Source organism: Chroicocephalus ridibundus, chromosome 7 (genome assembly GCF_963924245.1).
Source record: "Chroicocephalus ridibundus chromosome 7, bChrRid1.1, whole genome shotgun sequence".
Lineage (NCBI taxonomy): Eukaryota > Metazoa > Chordata > Aves > Charadriiformes > Laridae > Chroicocephalus > Chroicocephalus ridibundus.
In genome coordinates this window covers 46,797,510-46,816,456 of record NC_086290.1, presented here as the reverse complement: position 1 = coordinate 46,816,456, position 18,947 = coordinate 46,797,510, and the positions used below count along the sequence as shown (strand labels likewise).

Sequence of the window (18,947 nt, the reverse complement as noted above, 5' to 3'; positions counted from 1 at the left end):
TGGCTTAACATGGACCAGCAAGGAGCTGAGGCTGGAGGCAACCCCTGGAGATCATCCAGTCCAGCCCCTGCTCAAAGTAGGTCAGCTGGGAAGGCTGCCCATGACCATGTCCAGGTGGGCTTTGAATATCTCCAGGGATGGAGGCTCCACAACCCCTCTGGGCAACCTGTTTCAGTGTTCAGCAATCAAGTTTTATCTGGTGCTTAAATAGAATTACCTGTTTCCTCTTGTCCTGTCACTGGCCACCACTGAGAAGAGTCAGGCTTCATCTACTTTGCTCCCCACATACACTTTGATAAGATCCCCCTGGGCCATCTCTTCTCCAGGATGAACAGTCCCAGCTCTCCCAGCCTCTCCTAGGAGAGATGCTCCTGTCCCTTAACCATCTTCACGGCCCTTCACTGGATTCTCTCCAGTATGTCTGTATGTCTTTTATACTGGGGAGCCAGAACTGGACGCAGCACTACAGGAGTGGCCTCGGCAGTGCTGAGCAGAGGGGAAGGGTCACCTCCCTTGGCCTGCTGGCGACACACCTCCTAAATGCAGCCTGGGAGACTGTTGGCCTTCTTTGTGGCAAGGGTACATTGTCACTCATGTCCAGTTTGGTGTCCACCACAAGTGGACATTGGGTCCTTTTATACCAAACTGCCTTCCAGCTGGTTGGCACCAGGGCATACTGGTGCCTGGGGGTGTTCCTCCTCAGGGGCAGGACTCCTCAATCCTCCTTCTTGAACATCATGAGGTTTTTGTCAGCTCATTTCTCCAGCCTGACAAGGTCTCCCTGGATGGCAGCATGTCCCTCGGGTGTGATAGCCACTCCTCCCAGCTTTGTGTTATCTGCAAACCTGTTGAGAGTGCACTTTGTCCCATCATCCAGGTCATTAAGACATTAAACAATACCGATACCTAGGGTTTCCCACTGGTGACCTACCTCCACCTGGACTTTGTGCCATTGATCACAACACTCCAAGCCCAGCCGTTCAGCCAGCTCCCCGTCCCTCTCACCACCATCGATCTAATCCATACTTCATCAGCTTGCCTATGAGGATGTTATGGGAGCTGTACTGAAGTCAAAATAAACAACATCCAGCTGCCCTGCCCTCATCCACCAAGCTGGCCATCCCATCTTTGCTGGCTCATGGGAACTTCATGGCTTCTGCTTGCCAACCTGCCGCCTGCAAAGGGCAAGCACCACGCGATGCCATCTCACGGCAGAGCACGGTCGCTGTAACATCCACAGGCCTCCAAGAAGCAATCAGTCTGCAGGATCTCACCCTGGCAGGAGGGTCTTTTGCCACCCCCAACCTCAGCCCCGAGGGGAGCAGGGAGTTTGCTGGAAGAAGCGGTTTGGCACCCTGGAGACATTTTGTCAGCCTGAACCTCCCCTCCAAAAACTCTTTTGAGTCCAGGATGGATTTTCTGGCCCAAAAGGTGAGAAACGAGTGGTGAAGAACCTGCCTGTCATGAGTGAGAGTTTCAAGCCTGGGCAGGTTGTCAGCGCTGTGTGGTGGCTGGGGCAGCTCCTGCCCAGGGAGCCGGGCAGAGCAGAGCTCTGCAGGGAGAGGGGGGACCTGGGAAGTCCTGATGTCCTGCCGCAGCCGGGGGGTGCAGCTGGAGTTGGAGCCCCCTCCACTGCAGAGAGGATGCTCAAGCCCCTAGGTGAGCTCCAGGGCCTGGAGTTTCATCCCCAGAAGTACAAATTCCCCACTCGGCTACCCCGGAGCTGCCAGTGAGAGCAGTGGAGACACCGTCCTTCACCAATCAGCTCGTCTCTGACAGAGACAGAAAGAAGGATCAAAGCCCCTGACAGAGGTGACGATCTGCTCCCCTATGCACTCACCTCCCGGGAGGATCTCTTTTGCACTCCTGCTTCCCTGCAGGGCCGTATGCAGCGTTACAACCCCGGACACCGGTGCTGCCGGCTGCCGGCTCACCCTGCAGATGGGCAGAGGCATCACCAGCGAGGCCGAGGGTGTGCTTTTACTGGGGCCAAAGACTCTGCAAGTCCCGACCTGGGTATCGGGGAAGGTGTTGGACTTTGCCGGATTCATAGCAGGACCAGGTCTGCGTTCCCTGGGTAGCTCTGTGCAGCTCTGGGCAGAGGTACATGGCAGAACAAGAAGTGTCTCCAGCTTTCGGCTGAATTGCTGTAGAGCAAAACCAAATTATGGCTTTTTGCCATGGAAATAAATCATGAAGAAACCAACAGTGGGAGTTTTACGTTCCTCTGTGCTTGCAACTCACATGCTAGCGGGTGTGCGGGGAAGTGACAAAAGCTGGCTGCCGGTGCTGCATTGCTGGGTGAGAAAGGTTGTGGCTACAGAAAGACAGCTTTGTGGCTAACACCAGCTTTGCTGATGGGAACTTCACAGCTTCTGCTCTCCAGCCAACCTCCACACGGTGCCGTTCCGTTCGCTGTGCCATGCACCCAGGGGTGGCGGGGAGGTGCCATGGGGGTGGGATGTGACCTGCATCAGGAAGGACCGTCCATCTGGAAGCTCTGTCCTCCATCTGGACACCCTGAGACGGTCAGTGGAAGGCAAGGAGCCACCATTTACTGCTAATGGATTTGACAGAGCTGGAGGAGGAGGCTCTGCACAGAGCTGCTGCAGCTGCAGTCACTTGGATCTGTCATCGGCACACACCGATGGGCTCGTACAAACCTGCCTGTTGTCAGCTGGGGTGGTGTTTCCCCCACAGTGCCGAGGAGCCTCTGGGAAGGGATTGCCCCTCGTCCCCTGCCACAGGCGCCGGGTCATTGCCCCGCTGCCAGCTGCGGCCAGGCCATTCCCCCTCCCGCGCCTCCCAGGACGGCTTCTGTTTTCAGTTTTCTGTTTCTGGTTTTCACTTCTCTGTCAAATCCCAGAGACCTCTGCTGTCACAGTTCCTGCAGTTTAAGTATTTATAAGCTGACCTCTCTCAAGCTTCCTTTATAATTCCTGGAAACAAGCCATTTTTTATCATTTTAGCCTCACCAAGACTGGGACATGAGATTTGTTTGGGTCCAGGCAGAAAAACAAAGCTAAAATTATTCAAAGAGGAAGACTGTAGGGAAGGATGTTATAGAGGGTGCTGAGTCCTCGTGCTCTGGGACAGACGGTGACCAGGATTAGCCCAGCGGTTCTGGGACTCCTCCAACCCACCCAGAAATCCTGCCCTCACCAAGAGCCACAGATCACAAAGCACATAGCCTCAGGGTAGAGTGATGCAGATAGTGGTGAGGGTTGTCCCCAGGCTGATGAGGAAGTCTTGTCTGCTTTCCCCCTTTCCCTGGGGGTACAGCTCACCCATGTGGGCTGCACCGTTCCATTCCTGGCACATTAGCACTATCAGAAGGATGTTGGAGCTCATAAAGGGGTATTCATAGGATCATAGAATGGTTAGAGTTGGAATGGACCTTTAAGACCATCTAGTTTCAACACCCTGCCCTGGGCAGGGACACCTCCCACCAGACCAGGTTGCTCCAAGCCCCGTCCAACCTGGCCTTGAACCCCTCCAGGGATGGGGCAGCCACAGCTTCTCTGGGCAACCTGGGCCAGGGGCTCACCACCCTCATGGTCAAGAATGTCTTTCTAATACCTGATCTAAATCTCCCCTCTTTCAGTTTAAAACCATTCCCCCTTGTCCCATGGCTCCCCTCCCTGATCCAGAGTCCCTCCCCAGCTTTCCTGGAGCCCCTTTAGGGACTGGAAGGGGCTGGAAGGTCTCCCTGGAACCTTCTTTTCTGGGCTGAACATCCCATCCCTGTGTCCTAGTTTCAGGTAAAACAGAACCAACTTTCTGTTCAGTAATTTTACTTCTTAGATAGGCCTCTTCTAACTCTCTGAAATTAACAGTATGTTGTGCTGAAAACAGTTCATTCTCAGAGTGATAAGACCAATGTTTACAGTTTGTGCCAAGGAATGCTACGCAGAGAGGCTTTTGCGTAGACTTACTGCTATAACAACCAAGGTCAGCTAATTTTATTTGCCCCGTTGGAGGGTCGGAAGCGGAAAAGCATAGAGGGTTCCCACCTTCGGGAGGAGCAGACAGGACGGGTGACCAAAAATTGACCAACAGGGTATTCCATCCCATCTGCCCCATGCTCCGTGTAAAAGCTGAGGGATCAAAGGGTCAGCTCTCTCTTCCTTCAATGGCTGATGTCTGAGGAGGACGCTGTCTGTTCATCTGCCTTTGATCCCGATCCGTGGGTTTTTGATTCCATCTGTGGAATCCAGTTCCCACGCTTTGCTGAGTCCAGTCTGGGACTTCCCCAGTGCCTGACAGTGGTGTCAACCTGGGAGCTTAATATAGTTTTGTACATACTGTATGTATTTCATTATTTTCCTTTTTATTTTGTTATTAATATTTTCATAAAAGTAGTTTAGTTTCTTCTAAACTCGTAAATCTCTTTATCTCTCCTCCTCGTCTCTGTGTATGAGAGGTGGGGGGAGAGCATCTGTCAACAGCCATTGGCCAATTTGGCCAAAACCACGACAACCTGTCACTCCTGCTAGCCATTTGATCCTCTTGCCCATAAGCCCACAAGCAGGTGCGAGCTCTGGGGTGTGGGGTGCTCCGTCTGTGAGATGCTGGTGGTTTCGCCTGGGGCAGAGGTGCAGTGCCCCAGAGGTCACAGCGTGTCCCTCCACTCACAGCCTGGGGCAAAGGCGATGCCTGACCAAGTCCTGCTCTCCTCCGCTCCCACTTCCAAACCGTCCCCAGCAAGTCCTTCCTGCAGCTGCACCTCTCTGCACGGTCCCCGAGGGATGCCAAGGCCGCGTGGGGAGGCTGCGGGGCTGTGGCACGCCAGCGAGTGTTGCTGGAGATCCCCGAGCACCTCCCCTCTCCCCCAGGGGATGCGGGTGCCAGGCAGAGCCTGTGCTGGCGGGGGCAGCCGGACAATGGCCCTTTTGAAGGGCACAAGCCCATCTGGGGTGGCAAAAGCCTCAGCATGATGGGAAGCGGGATGGCTTCAGAGAGACACTGCAGAGCGCCCTGACCTCCAAACAGTCCCCACACGTGGGAAGTGGTTTGCAGCTTTTCAAGGAGCCCAAAATAAATCACGAGGCTAGTAAACATCCGAGCTCCACCGCCCGCCTCCGTGCACGACTGCCGCAGCTGGAAAGCTCGCACCTCGCTGTGAGAGCAGAGGCTCACACCTCCCGTGTGGCTTCCTACCCCCGCCAATGCTGGGGGGGACCAGGCACATCCCCGCCAGCATGCCACAAACAGAGGGACCAAGCCAGCGCTGGTGGACACGGGGTCTTCAGGAGGTCCGAGGGCCATGCATTAGGGGAGTCCCCCAGTTGTGGCAATGGCCCTGACACAAGTTTAAGGTCAACCCTGTCCTCAACCCCCTCTGTGAGCTGGGAGGGGGTGATGCTTGGCCATCCCTAGAGCACCCATGGGGTGCAGCTGGCCACTCTGCATCGTGCAGGCCACCCGCAGCCAGCCCAGCCAGACCTCCTGGAGAGCTGGCCTCCAGGAGCAGCAACGAAAATGAAAACAACCCATTTATGGCTTCCTTCTTTTCCTTTTTGCTTGATTATGATAAGCACACAAGGCCCAGTGGATTCATTTATAAACTGGTTCTGGTTTTCATTCTAGCAGGGCTCTGAATTTTCATCCTGTTCTTCCTTACTCTTTCTGACACACCAAAGATCCGAGTGAGCTGGGCTGTCCTCCAGGGCAGCCTCCTCTTCTCAGGCATTTGCAGGGTTTGTTTGAGGGATGCTGTGGGTGCCGGTAGTCGGGATGAGTCAGGAGCACTAAGACTGCCGCAGCTGCGCGGCCCCACAGCTGCTTCCCTATGGCTCAAAAAAATGCTAAAACTCAAGTTTTCCCTGTTTCTTTCTTTTCCTTTCATTACAAGGATGGAGAGGAGTGTGGAACAAGGAGGTATTTTTTTTCACTTCCATTTGGTTTGAAATACTGTACATTTAACCCTCTTTGTTTTGTTTTGTTTCAAAAGAAATGTAAGGAAGAATTTGATGCATCAGCCATTAGAAAGTTATAGTATTCCCTTGAGTATTTTTTTTCAGAAAATGCTCTCGCTGGAGGAAGGTTGAAACTTTAATGAGATACATTTTTCTTATCAGCTGGGAAGATCTTCCTGGCATGACACGATTTCGGGGAAACGCAAAGGTGTCTCTTGTGCAAGGTGGCCAGCGCTCGCTCCCACCGCCCCGCGGGGGTGGCCGCGCTCTCCCCTTCACCCAGCGCCGTGGAAACAGATGGTTCCCAGTCACTCCCCCACACCCAGGTTCCCATTGGAGCCAGTTCCAGGACATGACGTCATCTGAAAAATTCCAACATTTCTACAGATATGTCAAGAATGGTGGGGATGAAATTTCTGGACACTGGCAGAAAGTCACCAGCGCCCGAGCTCTGAGCAGGGCAGGATGGAGACTTGCAGGTGGAAGTGGAGTTTGTCCTACAGGCAGTTTCTGAACTCAGGACGTTTTTAAGTACTTCCTTTTCTGACTGAATCCTGACTCCTCAGCATTAAAACCTGCTATTAATAGCAACTTACATCATCCAGTCTCACCATTTTTTTCAGGGTTCCCCTTTCATTCAAGACCGAGAATTTCCCTATTTCTGCTATCACCCGGTTTATTTTGGGCATTTGCTTTACTTAGCACTTTCTCCTGGGATTTTTGGGGGCTTACAGAAAAGCTCTATCATACCTCTCTATGTAAATTGGTGCAACACCAACCAGACTGCCTCGGATGGCCTGTCCTGCTGACTCCAAGCACTGCCTGCTGGCGCTGGGGGCAAGGGTAGACCACGGACTGGGTCATGAATCCTGAAATCACCTGGAGCCACGGTGGGAAAACTTCCATCTTACACCACCATTTTGCTGTGCTATGAACCTAATTCCCCCTGAGATGCTCCAGCCCACTTTGGCCACTCTTCCATGGCCATCTCTCCATCTCAGAGCACCTCCTGGGCCAGGTGGTCCTTCATCTGAGACACGTAGCATCCTCTCTTTCTAAAAGGGGGAAGAGCTACTTTCTCATTTCATCATGACTGGAAGCGGGGTGAGTGGGTAAGGAAACGTTTTTTAGGAGCATGTTGCAACATCCCAGGGTATCACTGATATGACTATAGTCCCCCGCCTCCATCCAGCCTGCAATGAGCTGGCAGAGTTGAGGCTTGTCAGAATTATAAGGAAAAAACAGACCCCAGGGAAGCAAACACCCTGGGGGTATTTTTGGCTTTCAGCATTAGAAAAGTTTCAGCCCTTACTTGCCCTCTGTAACACACATTATCTAGGCTAAACTCATCCTAAACTGACTCAGCTAAACTAAACAATTTTTTTTTATTAATTAAAAAATGGTCCCCGACAGTCCAAAATAATTTGGCATCTGCTTGCTGACAAACATATAAAGGCATGGAGGTTTTCAGCTTCCTGAAACAGAAAAGTATCTAATTGAAAACATTTGAATAATCAACGCAGATTTCCAACTAATTCTTCTGTTTAAATGAAACTTGTTTTTTATCAGCACATTTCTGCACCATAAATGGCATTTCGCCTGCCTGCCCTGCCCACATCGTGTGCCTTGGGAGCAGGACAGGACCAGATGGCTGTAGGTGGCAGATCTCAAGACATGACCCATGAATGCTTGAAGGTACAATCACGGGGAACAGCTCAGAGGCGAACCACGCTCTTACGTACATCTACAAGTTATATTCCCCGAGCAACAAGACAGAGGAGCCAAGTAAGCCGATGCTAGCTCAGAGCTGATTTCTGGTCCAGCTGGCATCCGGCTTAACACCGGGTTCCCAGCTCCTGCCTGTCTGGGCACCCTGCACGCAGAGGCAGGCTCTGCCCTCATCCTCCCAGGGTGTTTGGAGACAAGTGGAGGTGGGGATTGGGGTCTGAACTGATGGATGAGCCTGCAAGGTGCCCCTCTCTGCAGTTGGCAAAGGGAAGGATGGAGAGGGGATCAGCTTGGCCATGGTGTGGCCAGGAAGGAGGTGATGCTGGGCTTGACAAGTGCCACCTTTGCTCCATGGGGCAGATCTGCCCTCCCCAGCCAGGGTGAGGGGCAGGAGCACCACCATGGCTCCCAGCAGGAGCCTCCTTGAGGGTGGGCCACCTCTGGGACTTCTCCTGTGCAAGTCCAGGAACACGTTGTCCTCCGGACCCCTCTCTGCCTGCACGGAGCTGAGTGGTTAAGCTGCATGGAGCTAACCTGCACGGAGCTAAGCAGCCCACAGCCCTGCCAGCCCAGCCACGGGCTGCCCTGTCTCCCCTTCTACCAGCCGCGGCTGCTGGAAGGCTGTGCACACTATGTGGCGTTGGAGTGATATTTGGAAAACACCGGGTTATTTACAGGAGGCGCCTGGGTCAATATCCGCCAACCTTTAATAGAAACACAGTGAGTCAGTGCCCAGAGCTGTGGTAGCAGTGCAAAGGTGCTGGTGGTGCAGTTTGGTTTCTGTGCTTAATGTTATAGTCCTTCCACTGACTTTCAGGCAGCATCTGCCAAGACATCGCCACTTGGTGATATCTTGAAAATGACAAAATGGAGACATTTCCCAGAAGTGCGTCTGCTTCCCTGTTGAGAAGAGATGTCCTTCTAGGAACACCATGTTATGGATGGGCAGCCCTCAGCTCTTCCCAGAGCATCCATCACCGCCCTGACAGGCCTTCCCTCTCCTCCTGGGGGACAGAGAGGTGGTTGGTAGACCTCCATGGCAGTCCATATGTAGGCTTGTGACTTCTTCCCAGTGACCCTGGAAGCCCTTGCCCAGCCCTCGGAGAGCTGTGAGCTCTTACTCTGTCACACAACGCGGTCATTCTGCGGTGTCTGTGGTCATCACAATATTATCTTTTCTGCTGAGACTTTTCTTGCCAGAAACCCTAGTTTCCGCCCTCATCCTTCAGTTAACCTGCTCCTGGTCTTCAGGAGGGTCTTCTTCTTCACCCTGCTCCTGGAGCCCCTCCTGCCTCATCTTCTGGGTCACAGTCAATGTCTCGATGTTTCTTTTGTCTCGATGACTCTCTGCATCTCCATGCCCAGCAACAATAGGCCTCACCTGTCAGTAGCCGCTGAAATTTAAGTGTCTAACTTAAATTTGACACTTAGCACCTCCTTATAGGACTTAGAGTGTGGCAGGCACCTCCAGGAGATGACACCCCATCTCAGCTCTTCCTTCCCTTAAATTGAGGAGGAAAGTCAAGTGCTTCAGCTTCTGAGACCCTTATTTCATGCCCACTGCTACCTGTGCTGGTGCCTCAGTGCTCTCACAGCTGCAGGACATGCCCTCAGTCCCTTCAGACTGTGTGAAGCACGTACAAGACACGGAGACCACTGGTGACAGCTCCCATCTCCTGCTACTGGGGCACCACAGGCTGTGCAGGTGTGGGAGAGAGACAGTCCAGGGTAGAGGAGACCGCAGCCCCTTTTTCCCTAACTGGCCTCATCCCATCCATGCTCTTCAGCCCATTTGCATGGCCCTTGGAAGGATGTACTCTCACCTCCAAGCTGCTTGGGCAAGTTGAGTAATGGCCTGTTGACAAATGCAGGAACCTCCACAGGGGAACTTCTTACTAAGGGACATGCATGAAAGAAGCAAAAATAGTAGCAATGGTGACTGTTTCATATCCTGTGTCACTGGAGAGGCTCTGAATCGAGGGGGGAGCGTTGCCCTTCCGGGGCTGGGTCTGCTGCTTTGTTCCACCATGAGACTGCACCATAAGCAGCCTCTTCTCTGGGGGAAATTCCACCATGCCTACGCAAGCCACTGCAGGGACATCCTCACCCCATAAATTGGGGAGTTGTTGATTGTCTCAGCACCAGACAGAGAAGAGGCTTTCAAGCTCCCCTTGCCTGCTTCAACTCCAGCCACCACTTCTCAGCTGACATGAAGGTCTCTGTGGCTGCCCTTGCCATTCTCATTGCCGCCTTCTGCTACCAGACCTCCGCTGCACCAAGTAAGTCCGGGCTCTCCCCCTCCTTTCTAAATGGGGACAGGAGAGATGTCACTGGTGGGACAGGGTTCTTCTGCCAGCTTTTCCACCCCTGGATCCATTCCCATGTCAGACCACCCGCTGGTAGGTGCTCCGGGGCCATTGGGGCTCTGCTGTCATGAGCAAGGCACAACTCAAAGCACAGTATGGGCTGTGTCATTGCCAGCTCAGGGAGAACCCAAAAGAGAAAGAGACAAAGGAAGAAGAAAGCAAGCCGTTGTCTTTTCTCTTCCTCCTTCATGCCTTCCCCACTGCCCAGACCCGAGGGTCTGCGGTCCCAGCTCGCTGCCCCTGCTTCCCATCCCTTGCCACTGCTGACCATCATCTTCACCCTTCACAGTTGGTTCTGACCCGCCGACCTCCTGCTGCTTCACTTACACCTCCCGGCAGCTGCCCCGCAGCTTCGTGGTGGAATACTATGAGACCAACAGCCTGTGCTCCCAGCCAGCCGTCGTGTAAGTCCTCTCCTCCAGCGCGGTGGTGGGCTCTCCCTTTGGGCTGAGGATCCAGAGGGGCAAAGACCCCTTTACAAAAGACAGGGGATGGAGGCTGGCCCCGGGGACAGGAAGGATGGGGGGAACAAGAGCTGCAAGGTGATGCTCCATGGGCTCCGCGCACAGGGGCTCACATGGGTCCTGCTCCACCACTGCCAACGTGATGGGCATCACATGCTGCAAATTTTGCTGATCCTCAGGAGAAGCTGGGTTTGGGGCAGCGTTCCCCTCCATGCATTGCACTGAAAGCTTGCCTCTTTGCATCCCACAGGTTTATCACTAAGAAGGGCCGCGAAGTCTGTGCCAACCCCGAGCAGGACTGGGTCCAGCAGTACATGAGCGACCTGGAGCTGAACTGAGGTCCCAGGACAGACCCTGCCACCCTCCATCCCCCGGCTGCTGGGATGAGCGAGCCATGGCCAGCTGTGGGCTCCGTTGGAAATGCTTCAGTGTCATTTAAAGATAGTTAGGAAAATGTTCCAGAATCTGACTTTAGTGGTTTCCTATTTAATTTTTTATAGGGGAGGGATTAGGTGCAATAACTCCACTCCAGGCAAATAAGAGTATTATTTAATAGATATATTTTTTTAAATGAAGACTCATGCTCAGGTTATTTTTTTCTGTATTTAATTAATTGCATTTTTGATGTCATATTTAATGCAAATTTTAAGAAATAAATATTTTTGTAAGAACTTTATGACTTTGCCTCTATTACTATTCTTTGCAATGACAATAGCTGAAATTATGAAAGTGACAACGTGTTCTTTATTCCCTTTTCTACACTGTCAAAACCCCCACAAGCTTCCCCTATCTAAACGTGCTGTTTTGCAAAATAAGAAGAGAAAAAACACAAAGGAGGATGTGTGAGAAGGGCATAGATTACATTCAAGTAGCTTGATTCACTCTTTTTACAAGATATTTAATCACTACTCATTATGACTACTGGCAGCTAGTTATATTCCATCGCTGGCCCCATTACAGTCAATTAAAATGTTACCTTTAGGGGCTGGAATTTAACACGCTGGCTGCTTCAGGGAAAGTTTTCTGAGAGCTGCAGCTAAAATGGATCAGCTATTCCCAGAGCTGAGAATGGGGGAAAAAAAAGTATCACTACAAGATTTTGAGAACTATTTAATTAAACTCTCATTTAGCTGAGACATGAGGCTCAGCAGATGTGTCCCTCTTACAAGAAAAGGTGCTTTTTCTCTGTGCCTCCAAAACCCGCCCGTCTCTGGAGAGATGCAGAGTCCGCCGGGGAATCGCCCTCCAAAACCCGGCCCCGGGGCAGGAGCCAGGGGAGACATCTCTGCTGCAGCCCTGGGAATGGTCTCCCACCGGCGCTGAAGGAGATGGAGCCCACACCACCGGTGGCATTCAGATTGCTCGGATCGGCTCTGGACTCCCACTGCTGGATGAACAACGCGGGTTTGGGTTCCTCCTACCTGGACCTCTGGTGCCGACAGTGCAGCCCAAGGAAAAAGGCCCAGGTCAGGGACTCGGGTCCCCCCACAGCATTTACATACTGAATTTGGGAGGACAGACAGGAACATCAGTGAGATGTTTGAAAAACCCATAACAATTTATTGTCATTTAGACAATTATTCTATCACCCGATGACCCCACACACACACGGGAAGGGGAACCGGGGACAACAAGGAAACACGAGGGTTGAAATATAAATAGGTTTAATAGGATAAGACTAAATAACTAACAATAATCATAGCAAACTGGTATTGATCCCGATACTAATATCAGATATACAAGAATTCCATCAGCAGGAGCCGTGCACTCCCCGCAGGGACAGCCAATGTGGGACCCTGCGAGCGTGGCGGCTGCGGGAGGAAGGGAAGGGCTCAAGGGCTCCAGCACCGGGGTGAGGAGTTCTCCGGACCACTGCCATCAAGGGAGAGCAAAACTCCTCAGCAAACTTTCTAATTTCTATTGAATGTGCCATTCATGGTACGAAATAATCCCGTTGGCAGCTTGGGGCGAGTGCCCGGGTCTCCTCCTCATGCCCGCACCTGGCAAGGCTTGAAATCACTGAGACCTTGAATCCCACATAGCCTAGCCAGGTATGAAGTAAATATTTTCATGAATTCAGACACTAGAGTCTTCCAAAAGTGCAGTGTTCCCAGGCATTAGAAGAGAAGTTAGTCCTTTGTCACTTAAACCAGGACACACAGGGTAGCGAGGCAGGAAGGGAGCGGCTGAGAAGATGGAGGCAGAGGCTGGGTGGGAGCCGCGCGGTGAGAGGAGCCTCAGGCAGGGCTGGAAGGGACCAGGGGAACGTGGGTTCATCAGGGGGAGGATGGAACGTGTCGGGTATGTCAGGAGCCTCGTCACTTCAGGAGCTGCAGCCCCCAGCTCCTCAGCCCACAGGGCAGCTTGCACCCCATCAGTCATCCCGCTGCAGCACTGACTGTGCCCAGCTTAAAATAGCAGCCAAGGAGGAGGGGAGGTGAAACGGAGAGCCGTGCCAGCGAGCAGGACCCGAGCTGCTGGGAGGGAGCCCACAGCCGGGTGATTCGTGTGGGCATCACCATGAGGGCGGCTGTGCCTTGGTGACAAGGAGCTGCTCCTGCGTGCGAGAGCAGTGCCATTGGTCACAGCCCTGGCTCCCCGGGCACTGCGTGCCCCAGGGCTAGCTCCTGGAGCAGGGTTCATCATGGCCATGCTGGAGGTGAGGACACCCTGGCCCTTGGGTTCCAGCCAGCCTGGTCTCTGGGTGCTGGAGCTCAGTAGCTTCACCCTGAGGCCTGAGACTGGCACAAAGCCGTGCCCAGAGCTGTCCTCCCTCCAGGGAAGAGCAGGAGCAGGGACAGGAGCAGGGACGCCTGCAACGGGGTCATTCCAAAGTGGCTTCAGCCTCCACAGTGCCTCTTGGAACACAAGCCACATCTCTCCCTGTGGCACTGGGAGCAGTTCCACAAGTGTCTTGTCGAAGGACACACAGCACAGGGTGATGTGGGAGCACCATCCAGCCCCTGCACTGTTTGAGCCTGTTGCAAAAAGCCCTATGCGCCAACGTCCTTAACAACCTGGGTCACACTCAAGCCACCCACAGCAGCCACCTACCCCGGGTACCTCAGCTAACTCCTCACTGCTATTCCGGGAGCCTGCAGGGAGTCCTGAATTGCTCATGTCTTTCTTGATCTTACACCCACCTACGCATGACAGCTCAGAGGAGCCCTCAAAGTGCGTGCGAGGGATGCAGCACGCTCGTTAATCCACACCCCCAGACACAGAGGTGTGAACGAAGCCCGCACGAGCAAGGCAAAGGCAGCCAGCAGCTTTCAGCAAGCTGGCAGCTGCCTCCAAGGCCTGTGAGCTGCAGTGTGCGCATGGAGAAAGCATGCCTGGCCATCTGCGGACCCGCCACGTTTTGCAAAGGAGGAGGAGGAGGAGGAGTGCAGGAAGGTGGCCTGGAGCATGGACAGGCAGGGGCTGCAGTACCTGTGTCACCATTACCTCAAATCTGCACTCAGGGATTACCCTGCACAGAGCAGGGGATATATTTAGAATCACAGAATGGTTTGGGTTGGAAGGGACCTTAAAGACCACCCAGTGCCACCCCCTTGCCCTAGGCAGGGACACCTCCCACCAGACCAGGTTGCTCCAAGCCCCGTCCAACCTGGCCTTGAACCCCTCCAGGGATGGGGCAGCCACAGCTTCTCCGGGCAACCTGGGCCAGGGGCTCACCACCCTCACAGACAAGAATTTCTTCCTGAGATCTCATCTAAACCTCCCCTCTTTCAGTTTGAAGCCATTATGCCTCATCCTGTCACTACATGCCCTTGTAAAAAGTCCCTCCCCAGCTTTCTTCAAATACTGAAAAGCTGCTATAAGGTCTCCCCGGAGCCTTCTCTTCTCCAGGCTGAACACCCACAACTCTCTCGGCCTGTCTTCATAGAAGAGGTGCTCCAGCCCTCGTATCATCTTCATGGCCATTTTCCATAGGACACCAGGCTGGGAGGGGTGGCTGACACACCAGAAGGCTGTGCCGCCGTTCAGCAAGACCTGGACAGGCTGGAGAGTTGGGCGGAGAGGAACCTTATGAAATTCCATAAGGGCAGCTGTAGGGTGCTGCACCTGGGGAGGAATAACTCCATGCACCAGTGCAGGTCGGGGCTGACCTGCTGGAAAGCAGCTCTGCAGAGAGGGACCTGGGAGTCCTGGTGGACAACAAGTTGCCCATGAGGCAGCAATGTGCCCTTGTGGCCAAGAAGACCGATGGTCTCCTGGGGTGCGTTAAAAAGAGCATGGCCAGCAGGTTGAGTGAGGTCATCCCCCTGCCCTGGAGAGGCCACAGCTGGAGCGCTGTGCCCAGTTCTGGGCTCCCTGGCTCAAGAAAGACGGGGAACTGCTGGAGAGAGTCCAGTGGAGGCTATGAAGACGATCAAGGGCCTGGAGCGTCTCTGTGCTGAGAAAAGGCCGAGAGCCCTGGGGCTGTTCAGCCTGGAGAAGAGCAGACTGAGAGGGATCTCATCGATGCTCGGCAATAGCCACAGGGCGAGGGGCAAGGGCATGGGGTCAGACTCTTTTCAATGGTGCCCGGGGACAGGTCAAGGTGTGACGGGCACAACCTGGAACACAGAGAATTCCATTTGAACATGAGGAAAAACTTCTTCACTTTGAGGGTGGCCCAGAGTGTCTGTGGAGTCTCCTTCTCTGGAGAAATTCCAAACCCGCCTGGACGCGTTCCTGTGCCACCTGCTCAGGGTGACCCTGCTCTGGCAGGGGGTTGGACTGGATGATCTCCGAAGGTACCTTCCAATCCCCACCATTCTGTGATTCTGTGATTCTACGACACATGTTGATGCAGCTCCTTGAGGCTGACCTTGCTGATAGAGCTGTGTGATGTTAGAAAATGCTCACACCGTGCAGCCCTTGGAGGAGCCCCGGGACATCCTAGTGCTCGTGCATGGGTCTCAGGGGCTAATCGTGATGTTCATCCCTCTCAGAAACAGCCTCGCGGGGTGCTCCGGGCACACCCACTGGAGACGGGGAAGAGGGTACGAAGCTGGAGGCAGCAGATGAAGAGGAAGGCGGGGCTGGGACGCAAGAGGGTGACTTGCAGGGGGTTTCCTCTGGATTCAGACCAAGACAAGAGCAATGGTGTCAAGGGTTTCAGAATTTGTAAACTACTAAGAGAGAGACTCATCCTGAAACCAGAGTGTCAATATTTTGTGCAAAAGTATGTATGAAGTAAATATTTTTAATGAAAATACTGGGAAAGTCTAGCTGTGAACAAAAATAAAATCATTGCTATGATAAGAATAACATCATTTTTATAATATACATGCACATTCTATGCATTTGTTTTTTCTGTCACCCTGGTGTGTCTGTAGGCATTTTGAGGTATAACGACAGCCAGTTGGAGGTCGGAATCCGGCATTGAACAGGAGGAGGATGTGGGCTCTGCTGTGATGGAGATTGGATTGATGGCAATCAGGGTTCATGGTCTGACAGCTTTTATATCTCCACTTTTTCAGACAGGAATTAGACATCCTGAAGGCAAAGCACCCATGTGCTCCAAAGTGCCAACCATTTGCCTTCCTCAGCATCCCAGGATTGGGTACCCACCTCAACACATGAAGGGGAAGCTCAGTCGAAAACCTGAAACCGCTCTTCCCAGAGACACCGAGATGGGGGACCATGTCTCTTCTGGAGGGCCAGCACCCAAAAAAAAGGCATGTAAAGGAAACAGTGCCTGGCTACTACCTTCCCCGTAATGGCCAACAGAATGCAGAAGTGGCAATGAAGACCCAAAGAACATTTCTGCTCAGTTCTTAGAAAGATGCAGACAACTACTCACATCCCCCTATGATGATGAAGTACTTTCCAATACACTAGAAGAGAAAGAAAGATGTAAACGTTGGTTGAGAAAACACATTTCTAAAGCTGCAGGTCTGTAACCTTTGCCGTGGAGGATCTTAACAGGGGACACAGTCAGCACCTCTGGGTGACCAAAATGCCACAGTAGATGAAGCTTAAAAATGCATCATTAATCTACTGATTGCTCAGAAAAACAGCTCCCTGATCATAGAATCATACAATCATACAATCATACAGTCACAGAATGTGTTGGGTTGGAAGGGACCTCTAAAGGCCATCTAGTCCAACTCCCCTGCAGTCAGCAAGGACATTTTCAACTAGATCAGGTTGCTCAGAGCCTCATCCAGCCTGGCCTTGAATGTCTCCAGGGATGGGGCCTCCACCGCCTCTCTGGGCAACCTGGGCCAGTGTCTCACCACCCTCAGTGTAAAGAACTTCTTCCTCACGTCTCCTCTAAACCTGCCCTGCTCTAGTTTAAACCATTGCCCCTTGTCCTATGGCTCCATGCCCTTGCAAACAGCCCCTCCCCAGCTTTCTTGGGCTGGAAGGGTACTGGAAGGGGCTCTAAGGTCTCCCCGGAGCCTTCTCTTCTCCAGGCTGAACCCCCCAGCTCTCTCAACCTGTCCTCACAGCAGAGGTACTCCAGTCCTCGGATCATCTTCGTGGCCTCCTCTGGCCCTGCTCCAACAGGTCAGTGTCCTTCTTGTGCCGAGGGCTCCAGAGCTGGACACAGAGCTCCAGGTGGGGTCTCACCAGAGCAGAGCAGAGGGGGAGAATCACCTCTCTGGATCTGCTGGCCACGCTGCTTTTGATGCTGCCCAGGATCACCCGACCTGTGTTTTTTCTGCCAGACGTGGTATCCCAAGGGATTGCTGCCTTCAATAAAACCAGACACCTTGAGCAGATCTGTCCTGGGACGCACCACAGAAAGAGACTGTCTCAACCCAAAATGTTCCTCCAAAATATATGTATGGGCATAGGTATATGCCCATCTTCCTTCAGCATACGTACATCAAATGGAAATGGTGTGCCTGTGATTAGCCTGGCACATACAGGTCAATCCTTCTGGTAATAAATAACCTTATGATGCCGTGTGAGGGTCACCAGCTTGCTTGGAGCTGGGGAGCAGGAGCACTTTCAGGGAGATGCTCAGGTGGGACTGTGCTGTGCCATGCAGCTGTCCCTCGTGACTGGAGAGGGTGGTCCGAGCAGGACCTGGTCCTTGCTGGGCAGGACCTGCATGGAGGCCAGAGCCAGGCAATAAATGCATTTCCACCCAGGACAGAGGCAAGCTTGACTTGTCATGACTTAAACAGAAAACCTGCTCGCAAATAGCTTTAGGAGCAGCTTTAGCTTTAAGCCATCAGGAGCTCTAAAAGCCAAGTCCCAGGGCTCCTGGCTTTTCTCTAGCTGCCCATTGCCAACCAGTCTGGGCATCTCAGAGCAGAATGGTGTCTGCCCCGAGCAGTTTCTTAGTTGCAGGTGATGTGGGGGATCCACCAGATGGAAAATTTTATAACATATTCAGAGCTACCTCATGCCTTCAACCCTTACTCTCCTTCCCGGGAGAGGCAGATGAATGATTTCTAGGAACGCTTTGGGTGCTGCATCGGGGTGAGTTCACATCCTTCCTGCTCATTCATTTCTTCCCCCTCTTTGCAAGATCTCCGAACTGTTGCGCTTCCTCCTGCTCGTCGTCCCCTGGCGCAATAGCGAGTGCCAGTCAGTTGTCACTTTGCCGTGGCCAGATTGCTCTTGCTTTCTGGAGAGTTTCCATCCCACCACCTCCTCCTGCCCCTGGCTCAGTGACATTTAGCTTGGTCCCTTCCCAACTGTCACCCTGCACAACAGGTTTCCCTGGCTGTCCTCATCACTCCCCCCCACAACTGCCTCTGCTTCCAGCCCTCTGCCAAGACTTCAAAGTTCATGTCCTTTTTTATCTTCTCAGACTCTGTAAACTCCTTCTGTAAGATCTCCATGGAGGTCAACGAGCTGCAGAGCCCACCAAGACCCGTTGCCCTTCTGCTTCCTGGGACATGACAAAGCTGGGACTGGGCTCTTCTAGTGGCCTCTTGTCTCTGCCGTGTAGCCTCCAAAATAAAGAACCTGCAGCTGAAGGGTGGAGGGTGGGACTCCCCAAAACTCAATGAAACTCAGGCAAGAACAACGGCTATCTCAGGTCCAATGTCATTTTTCACAAGGAGACTCCTAAAGGACCATTCAGGACACCCACAGAGAAACTGTGCTGAGCATTTAAGACTGTGCTTTATCAAATCTCATATTATTTGAACTGAATTGATTTTTAAATTAAGTGGCTTCATTATTTTTCTCTGAAGGGCACGCTCCGCAGCTGCTCCAGCTGGCAGTCCATGGCTACTGGCATCGCCTTCGCCCCGTCTGCCCCCGGGGCAGTGTCTCCTGCCTCCTGGCCCCGTGAGCCACAGGCGCTTTGGTTTAGATGAGTAGGACTGGCTGATGCTGAAGCTGATCTTAAGGTTCTGAGAGTCTTTCCTCCAGCAGACTGCTTGAGGCAAGAGGCTGGGGCAGCAGTACAGCCCTTCCAGGGATCTCCCAGGGGAGGGAGAAACCAAAGGTCACCTTTGGATGCATCAGCAGGGGCTGAGTTATTTTTCTTTCCCTGGGTTTTGCATCCCCCA

At 52.9% G+C, this 18,947-nt stretch overlaps 1 protein-coding gene across 1 annotated transcript; it reads left to right on the top strand.

The window, feature by feature from the left end:
* The first annotated feature begins 9,685 nt into the window (after positions 1–9,685).
* On the top strand, positions 9,686–11,058 carry LOC134518386 (C-C motif chemokine 4 homolog). Its single transcript, XM_063341126.1, has 3 exons — positions 9,686–9,925; positions 10,302–10,416; positions 10,727–11,058. The coding sequence occupies exons 1-3, from the start codon at positions 9,856–9,858 to the stop codon at positions 10,812–10,814; spliced, it is 273 nt and encodes a 90-aa protein (XP_063197196.1). The 5' UTR covers positions 9,686–9,855; the 3' UTR covers positions 10,815–11,058.
* The last annotated feature ends 7,889 nt before the right edge of the window (positions 11,059–18,947 follow it).